The sequence below is a fragment of the Lolium rigidum genome, chromosome 3 (assembly GCF_022539505.1).
Source record: "Lolium rigidum isolate FL_2022 chromosome 3, APGP_CSIRO_Lrig_0.1, whole genome shotgun sequence".
NCBI classification, from domain to species: domain Eukaryota; kingdom Viridiplantae; phylum Streptophyta; class Magnoliopsida; order Poales; family Poaceae; genus Lolium; species Lolium rigidum.
Genome location: NC_061510.1, coordinates 280,047,775 through 280,057,329, shown reverse-complemented (window position 1 = coordinate 280,057,329; position 9,555 = coordinate 280,047,775). Strand labels below are relative to the sequence as shown.

General features: G+C 49.1%; 1 protein-coding gene across 1 annotated transcript; it reads left to right on the top strand.

Annotated features, from left to right (window-relative positions):
• The first annotated feature begins 1,040 nt into the window (after positions 1-1,040).
• On the top strand, positions 1,041-2,843 carry LOC124696586 (FBD-associated F-box protein At5g60610-like). The gene is made up of 3 exons (XM_047229294.1): positions 1,041-1,880; positions 1,980-2,123; positions 2,250-2,843. The coding sequence occupies exons 1-3, from the start codon at positions 1,041-1,043 to the stop codon at positions 2,613-2,615; spliced, it is 1,350 nt and encodes a 449-aa protein (XP_047085250.1). The 3' UTR covers positions 2,616-2,843.
• Positions 2,844-9,555: the final 6,712 nt, after the last annotated feature.

Sequence of the window (9,555 nt, the reverse complement as noted above, 5' to 3'; positions counted from 1 at the left end):
CTGTCCATTGGTGCGGAATACAGCGACATAGTATTTTTCCTCTTCCCGAAGCGTGCGCAAGGACGAAGAGACTGTCTGATCCCGTGGGTGATGATTTGGGTTGTGAACTGCTGCTGGCCGTGGGATGTGCTTGGACGGTGGATGTTTGGGTCAAGGCGACAGCAAGGCACTCGATCTCAGATCTCAAAAGTATTTTAGTACTGTTTTTTTGCTCTATGACAATTTCATCCGTTCTAGGAGCTGGTTTATTGCTGGGAGGCATATATGTCTTCATTTCTCTGGACAGGTGCTATGTATCTTTTTTATTAGCATTCAAGCCATGAGCTTTGACCTTAAACATGCATGTGTTGTCCTGGAAAAGCATTTGGAGAAAATGAGAGAAAGAATTACTTCCCTTAGATATAGAACCTAGCTAGATAATCATGATATTATAGTATCGAATATGTGTTAATGTTCTGTTGTTACCGTTTCTTACATTTGATTGTTGCTTAATTTATATTTCCATTTGCAGGGGTGTTAAATTTTGGTGGTGCAAGTACCATTTACGTTTCCTTGGTGCTGCAACAATGCCCAACTTATGTAGATGTTGCTTTTGTGGTTATTTCATTACTTCTATTGCTCTTGACATAGCCATCGATTGTTTGCTACTATAATATACTCCTATGTTTCCCTGGTTATATATAAATGTTTCCAATTTTGTTTGCCTTATCCTAAGTTCATCCTATCGACTTCGTTTTCTGAAACCTAAGAAATGTATTATTATTTTTGCACTTAATTTTTATGGGTGCTATATGAAGTGTGTATTCTTATTAGATTCACGGGGTCGTGCGCCAAGGCGCACATCTAAATCTAGTTTTATACTAATAACGAAGGGGTATCGAGCGATCTTAGCCGTTCTTGTGTTTGAGCCCGCTTAAGCCCAAACTGAGTTTGAGGGAGTTTGGCGGGGGGGGGTTGTACCGGAGCACACGCCCCTATACTTTCCCTTCATCGCTCGCTCCATTCCGGCCGCCGCAACTCCATTCCGCTCCAAGTCTCCCATGGACGCCTTCGTCCCCGTCGCAAGTTCTGCCGACGGCGAGGACCGCATCAGCGCCCTCCACGACGACCTCCTCCGCATCATCATCTCGCTCCTCCCCGTCAAGGACGCCGCCCGAACCTCTACCTTCGCCTCCCGATGGCGCCATCTCTGGCGCTCCAGCCCGCTCTTCCTCAGCGACGACGACCTACTCCCCTCTGCGGTCACCCGCGTCCTCGCCGGCCACCCGGGCCCTTTCAGCGTGGTAGAAATCAGCCGTTGCAGGTTCGCGTCCCACGACCACGAGCTCACAGAGTGGCCGCGCCTTCTCGCCGACAAGGGCGTCCATCACCTCCTTCTCGTCAACAGCATCGACGAATCCACCGTCGACGACAGCGTGTCTCTACCCGCGGACATCCTCCGCTGCGCCTCGCTCCGGGATCTCTTCCTTGGTGGCTTCTCCGCGTTCCCGGACACCGCCGGCCTCCCCCGCGGCCCCGACGTCTTTCCCCACCTCCACCAGCTCGGCACGGTCATGATGACCATCAGCGGCTGGGATCTTGATTACATTCTTGCCTGCAGCCCGGTTCTCCAGATATTCATTTTCGGGCAGAGCACCATGCCCAATCTTCTCCAACTCCGCAGCCAAAGCCTCCGGTGCGTGACACTCTGGAATTCCATGGTGGACGGGGTCACCATGGTGGACGCCCCGCTCCTGGAGCGACTCTTCTTGCTGGAGGCGCCTCGTGGAGGTGATGAGAATACTGTCATGCTCAACATTCCTTGTGCATCCAATCTGCGGGCGCTCGGCTACTTGGAGCCAAGATTTCACAGCCTGCACATCGGTGACAATGTCATCAAGGTAGCTACTATTACCTTTCCATCACTTTCTAAGTACGTCGGTGGGATTAATTGCCAATGATGTCTGCTACTTAAATTTCGTCTGTCCTTTCCTTTGCAGCCTGGCACAATGCCGACCCCAAGCACAGTGGTTCCAGGCATCAAGATATTGGCCTGTAAGGTTAACTTTGGTGTCTTGCACGAGGTCAAGATGCTGGTGGCCTTCCTCAGATGCTTTCCCAACATTGACACACTGCACGTCGAGGTGAAATCCTAGTATCCCGTGCAATTATTTAGCTGGTTCTTTGGCATTCATATTACCAGCAATGGAAGTTCATTGCTTCTTGCATTATCCATCTCTAATGAATCATTTACTGATATGATGTTCCAGTCTTTAACTGAACCAACTGGAAGGAGCCATGCCAAGTTCTGGGAGGAGGTCTTTACAATTGAATGCATCAAGTCACATGTCAAGAAGATTGTTGTCCATGAATACAGAGGGGATCAAAGCGAACTTGAATTCCTTCAGTTCATTGTCGCAAGTGCACATGAGCTGCGGACTCTCAGTGTTCTGATTAGCAAACACACCTTTACTAACTTGGCCAATACTGCGGAGATGACAAACATATTGGGGACTCTTTTAGGTGTACCATGGCGACGTGACTGTAAGATGACGGTGCTAGGCCCAGAGTTTCAGAATGAGCAGAGCATCCTCAAAGCATCTGATCTTACTGTTGACGACCCTTTTGACTGGTGAACCTGAGGCCGTCTATATATGTTTGCATGATCCAAAGCTTTCCGAGGAATCATTTACTACTATACATGCAAGTGCACTGTCCAGTTTGTAGGCAATTATGTCTGTTCTTCACAAAGAACACACTCCGTACATGAACATCCCAGCTACAACGTGAGTATGAGGGAGTGTTGAAACTAGCTGTACTATGCTTCATTCAGAGTACTTTTAGCATGTCTGTAGTAATGCTTCCTTCAGGGTACTTTTACTAATGTGAAACACTGTCATTCTGAACATAGTGCGGCTGCTTTGCAGCATATTTTATGTTCAGTGTATTTTTTTAACGGGGGCAAAAGCCTTACCCCAATCTCTTAATTAAGAAGTATTTTGACAAGGTAGCCCGGAACAAATAAAATACAAAGCAGGATTATTCTCCCGCTTGATTTGACCCAAACGCTTTGCACCCGCGGTTACCCACAAACGGACTTTCCTTTTTATTTTTTTTCAGGAGAACTAAAGGTGCCATATGCTTGCTTTTGAAGACCTTTGCGTGGCGCTAGTTCCAAATCTCCCAAGTAACAAGGAGGGTGAGGGAGGCGATGGCTTTGCGGTTTGGCATATGGGCACTCATCATGTTTCGCCACCAAAGCTCAATAGAGAGGCCACCCCCATTGGTTTGGTTGCTCCTTTGGAACTACGTTCAGTGTATTTATCAATCCACCCACCAATTCCCACCCCATCTCCAGACTTGCATTACAAATTTCAAAGCACAGGAGACCAACATTGATTTGCATTAACCCATTAACAAAGTGAGCATCCGTGCGTTTACTTTAATTTTGGGGCAAAGGCCTAATCCGGGTCTACTACTTATTTCAGAGTAGCTCTTGCCATCTTCTTCAATCAGAGGCATGATCGAGATTATTAGGTACCGCAATCCTGGAGGTATCTATATAGATACATTCTCAACGCTTCTCAAGCCTATCTTTTTCAATTCGCCAGACACTGAAGTGACTCCCTTAAAAGTTGCATCTCTTACTAATTTAAATCGTTTTGCCCAGCTTGTTTAATAGATGCCCCGTCTGAAAAATTCAGACACCCAACCTCCATGCACCACTTTCTTAAGTGACACAAATATATATCACATGAGGTTGTAGCAGTCAAGCCATTCTAGGCGAAGAACAAGTGGTACATAGAAGTTGATTGATTGCTCTCCCTACCAATAGTTTGCCCCTCGTTATATTGGGTCGGTCATGGAACCATATGGCTTCGTTCCTACCTCGAGCATGTAGGCTCATCTGCTTCTATTTACCATGGCTTCTTGACCCACAAGCTACATGTCTCAATGGTAGGAGCAGAACATATATACCACGAACTTTTCGTCCGAGCCTGAGAATAGGACGCATCGGGAAAGCATCATCGTTCGTGTTGACGTGATTGACTTGTCCGCGGCATGCCTCATGGCCGACAGTTATTACTTTTTTTTTTTTAGATAATGGGCGCTTTATTACTCAAAAGCAATTACACCCGACCTCTGCATAACTAAGATGCACACAGCCGTTCAAACTAGTCTCAAAATGTGATGGAAATAAAAAGGAGGCGAATTACATAACAAGCAGAGTGAATGTAAAAACGCCTAGGAGGAAGGCGGAGGGCCAATCCGTAGATTATGCTGCCACCCATGTTGGGAAAAAGTATCCCTCGCCGTATCCTCCAACCGTGTACAGACCTCCATAAACAGGTCTCGGTTCTCCACCTTCTGTAGAGCAGACCATGAACGGAGAGTAGCTGTGCATCTGTAAATAACCTGCAGGAGAGAACAAACTTTATCATTAAAAACTTTGTCATTTCTACACAGCCATAGCGACCATATCAAGGCAAACGCTCCCACCCTAATGAACGTTCTAAATCTGTGATCGATACCATGCAGCCAATTACCAAAAATATTGGCCACACTAGTCGGGGGATACAGATCAGAAGCTATTTGGATGCATGACCATATGGATCTGGCAAAGCGGCATTGGAAGAACAAGTGCTTAATCGTCTCTTTTTGTTGACAAAAAACGCACTGCGTGTTCCCATGCCAATTCCGTTTGACAAGATTATCTTTGGTTAGGATTACTCCTCGACGTAAATACCAGCAAAAAATCTTAATTTTAAGCGGTATCTTCATCTTCCAAATTTTCTTGTTCTTATCAACTGGTATGACCGGTTGGAGAATGGCATTGTACAAGGAACTTACAGAGAACTTTCCATTGGACTGTAAGTTCCATCGAAATTCATCTTGCCCCTCCGACAACTGAACGGATGCCAAACGCAACAGCAGGGCATTCCATGCAATAAGTCTCGGACCAATTAAATCTCGTCTAAACGTCACATTCGGAGGTGAGGTTGCCATTACAGAAGCAATGGTATCACTTTTGCGACAGACAATGCTAAATAACGCTGGATATTGTTCTGAGAGAGGCCTATTCCCTAGCCATGTGTCTTCCCAGAACCGTATCTGCGATCCATCCTTAATAATGAAAGTACCATATCTGAAGAAGAATTTCTTCGTTGCCATGAATCCGTTGCCGACAGTTATTACTGATGCGATAAATCCGTTGTAGTGTCCAAAACAAATCGCTGAAAGGAGTACTCTTTTGCTGTTTGGCCCTGCTCATCTACACTTCAAATGATCCATGATCGTGGATCTCTTGGCCGATTTGGATTCTGACTCTGTTTGGAGAATATCTCCCCCGCTTCCGGCTCCGCGGCACCACTGCGAGACAGCATCTCCTTTTGCAATAGAGAATGGCCAGCGATTTTTCTTGCGATATGACATTCCCTCTGTTGGTTGCTTTTGTCACTGTTGGGCCAAGATACACGGCTGGATTTGTTGGGCTAAATATCACATGTTTTTTTTCGGAAAGATAATGGGTATTCACCGATGAATACTTGTAGATCCGCAAGTGATGCTTGGATAATAGTGGAGAAAGCGCGAGAGAATAACAAAAATACGTCTTATAAGGAAAAGTTCTTTATTCTTTTAGATAAAACTTAGTCCCGTACCATCAATTGTTAGAAGAGAAAACATACCGTAGGGGCTTCCCCTACAGATCATGATTTAAAAAATCAGTTGTTAGAAGCATATTGTTGTCAAACAATAATTGTTAGAAGCATATTTTGGTCACAAGCTAGAAAAATATGATCCTTACATATATAAAAGATGATCCTAACAATTTCAACCTACTAGAAAAATGATGTCCTCATATTTGCTAGGGCAACCTTACTAGTTTGGTACAATAGCACAATTCACACAGAACACGAAAGTCCCACGCGGTGTACTAGTGACCTCGGGACATCTCTACCCTGTCCCTATAATTTAGAGGAGTAAATGTATCCTTGTCTTTTAGAGGGGTATATTTGCTTCTCCAAATTTCGGTCGTTCTACCCGATCCCATGTATTTAGTTCCTTATACTCAAATTAATCCCAACTTATCACAAATTCATACATATTTGATGCAAACTAGTACATTAAACTACTAGCTACTAGATTATCCTAAATCTAATATTAAAGTCTTCATCGCTACTCGTAAAGATCTCGTTGATGGCCTTGTTCATTGAATCATCGGTGTCATCACTCGAGCTAGGTCGATGACTGGCACACCTTGAACTGTTGATGTCATCGACGTCCCGACTTCGGCGGCCACCGCCGCCTTGTAGCGCTCGCCACGGGATAGTGAGGACGATGCGCCGCCGCGGGAGCGACCTCGATTGGCGCTCCAAATCGGCGGATGGGAACGGCGGCGGAGTGGTGCTAGGCTTCTGATGGGGGGCGATAGCGTGATTGGGGAGGGGTTTGGTGAACGACGAGAGAATGGATAATTATACTTGACTAAATATAGGGAACTGAGCGCCCGGCGAGTATAATTTTCACTCTGAACCGCATAGGGAGTAGGTGCGTTTAGAAATATTTTACTCTTCTAGTCACGGGCGATCGGCTAGAGATGCTCTACATCGCTCTGGAAGAAACTCAGATCCGTCGCTCGCAGGCCGACGCTGGAATCGGACTGTTGACAAAATCGACTGAGACTGAAGATAAAATCAGTCGACTGATGTATATATCACCGGTGGTTGTGGCTCATCAGGCCATTATAGACAAAGAAGTGGCACAAGAATGAGTACCCCCGACCAACCCTGTATTGAGCACTTCTATATATTCGACCTGAACCATATATGTTCCTGCAAACGTTCAACTTTTCCTCTTCGCCCGCTTGGTGGACTTAAAGTGGGATCCGATATACGTATGTACATTCCACGAGCTTCACTTAGGAAGCTGAGAATAGAAGACACCGGGAAAGCAACATATCTCTGTATCGGCGAATAATGGTTCGTGTTGGCGTGATTAACCTGTATTTTCGAAGGCTCATAGCCTGGGATGCTGACAGAGGCGATAGGGTCACCGTAGTGTCCAAGATAGGAGTAAGGTCCCAGTACCACCAGGGAGAGAGAATGCTACCTGTACAAAGGAGTGAATTACACAAAACTACCACAATTGCGGCAGTGGTAACGCGTCAGTACCATTCCTGGATTTTTTTGCTAAAAACTACAACTTCTGAGGTAATACGTAACAGATCGCGCAAATAGTCGGGTGAGAGCAGTTTAAGCCATCTGGGCCCACGGTCAGCACCAACGGCCGTTTCCTCTCGTTAAGACCGAGCGGTTAGTCGCTAGCCCGACCCCGACCGTGTCAAACCAGGCGTCCTCCCCACGCAGGCCCTCCGTCCGGCGACCGGCGCCGCCCGCGCACGCCCTCTGTCCGGCGACCAGCCGCGCACGCCCTGCGCCCCAGCGACGCCCGCGCAGGCCCTCCGTACGGCCCCGTTCGCACGCCCATCGTCTGGGAGTGAATTACACAAAACTACCACAATTGCGGCAGTGGTAACGCGTCAGTACCATTCCTGGATTTTTTTGCTAAAAACTACAACTTCGAGGTAATACGTAACAGCATCGCGCAAATAGTCGGGTGAGAGCAGTTTAAGCCATCCGGGCCCACGGTCGGCACCAACGGCCGTTTCCTCTCGTTAAGACCGAGCGGTTAGTCGCTAGCCCGACCCCGACCGTGTCAAACCAGGCGTCCTCCCCACGCAGGCCCTCCGTCCGGCGACCGGCGCCGCCCGCGCACGCCTTCGTCCGGCGACCGGCCGCGCACGCCTCGCGCCCCGGCGACGCCGCGCAGTGCCCTCCGTACGGCCCCGTTCGCACGCCCTTCGTCCGGCGACCGGCGGGCGGCCGCCGCCCGCCCATTCCCTCCGTCCGGTGACCGGCGCCGGCCGCGCATGCCCTCGGTACGACGCTGCTCGCGGTTCGCTCCACACTCGCCGGCCACCCGCCCCCCGGCGCCCAGGTGCAGCCTCACTGCTAGCCCCTAGATCCTCGTGGAACATGCTAGCGCTCAGCGCGCGCGTCACCGTCCGGCGCCGGTGCGCAATGTGGACGCTCTAGCTCGCCAATGACGACGACTGGCCTCTCGACAGCCTCGTGCAGCAGCCGCCAACTCGGCGCGCTGGACCAGGCCGGCGCGCTGGACCAGAACGGCGTCCAAGCTGCGGCGGAGCTCGGTGGCCTTGACTTCGACGTCGGCGCGGTTCATGAGGTGGACATGCACATAGGAAAGCTGGAGCTTGACGAGGCTCGCGAGCATCCCGCGCTAAATGAAAGGCTCGCCGTCAGGTCTGGGCGCGGCGCAGTGGGTCGGGCGTTCTCGCCGTCAGGTCTGCGTGCACCGCCGGTTGGTTCCGCACGCGTCGTCGGCATGGTTCCCCTTGCGCCGCCCGCCATGTCCGCACGTCGCAGGAAGTTCCCCTCGCGCCGCCGGCCATGTCCACGCGTCGCAGGCCAGTTCCCCTCGCGCCGCCGGCCAGGTCCGCACGCCGCCGGCCAGTTCCCCTCGCGCAGCGGGACAGGTCCGCGAGCGCCGCCGGCCAGTTCCCGTCGTGCAGCGGGACAGGTTCGCGAGCGTCGCCGGCTCAACTCGATGGCGAGGGTCGTCATGTTGGTGACCTCCTGTCCGGTGCGCCATGCGTGTGAGACACGGGCCGATGCCATCGTTCGCAAGGTGCAGCCGTGCATGTCCAGCCGACCAGCCGTGCATGCAAACCAACTGTAGCACTGAAACTGTTTGGTCTCTGCAAACTGGTTCTTTCTGTGTTTGAGCCCGTGTTTGACCAGCTCCTGCAACTAACGGAGAGAAACGGCCGTTGGTGCTGACAGTGGGCCAAGATGGCTTAAACTGCTCTCACCCGACTATTTGCGCGATCTGTTACGTATTACCCCAGAAGTTGTAGTTTTTAGTAAAAAAATCCAGGAATGGTACTGATGCGTTACCACTGCCGCAATTGTGGTAGTTTTGTGTAATTCACTCTGTACAAAGAGTGGTCAGACAGGGCGACCCTAGCTAGGGTTCGACCGTTCCATCCTACGCGAGCGGTCAGTTCCGACAGCTTCCGAAAATAGAAATCGCGCTTCGGCTGTTTCCGTTTCTGGAAAGTTCGCGCGAGCACGGATGTAAAAATTAATTCGCGCAGCGGCAGGGAATCGAACCCGCGACCACACTCACGACGAGACCGGGACGGACCAGCTCCTCCACCAAACACTTCATGCGTAAGTTGGAGACGGACTAATTTTATACATCATCAATAACGTGGCAGAAGTAAAATTCATAAAACTTATCAACACGGGTATTTGCATTTTGGGCATTTTTTCTACAGTAAAAATTATTAAGTACCAACTTTAAAATTTTAATATCATTTAAAATATGTTAGCAATTTTTTTTAGCTTACAATCTATCAACCCCGTGCCCCGTTATTTATGAACAGTAAATATAAATAACTACTAACCATAAAAGTTAATTTTTTTTAGAATATTTTAACGGTTTTTTTTTACTTATAAGCTATCAACCTGTTGTCCCGTTATTTATCAACGA

Coding starts and splice junctions, on each gene's coding strand:
- LOC124696586 (XM_047229294.1), top strand. CDS start 1,041: ATGGACGCCTTCGTCCCCGTCGCAAGTTCTGCCGACGGCGAGGACCGC. Junction 1,881..1,979: donor TCGGTGACAATGTCATCAAG/GTAGCTACTATT, acceptor TTTCCTTTGCAG/CCTGGCACAATGCCGACCCC. Junction 2,124..2,249: donor TTGACACACTGCACGTCGAG/GTGAAATCCTAG, acceptor ATGATGTTCCAG/TCTTTAACTGAACCAACTGG.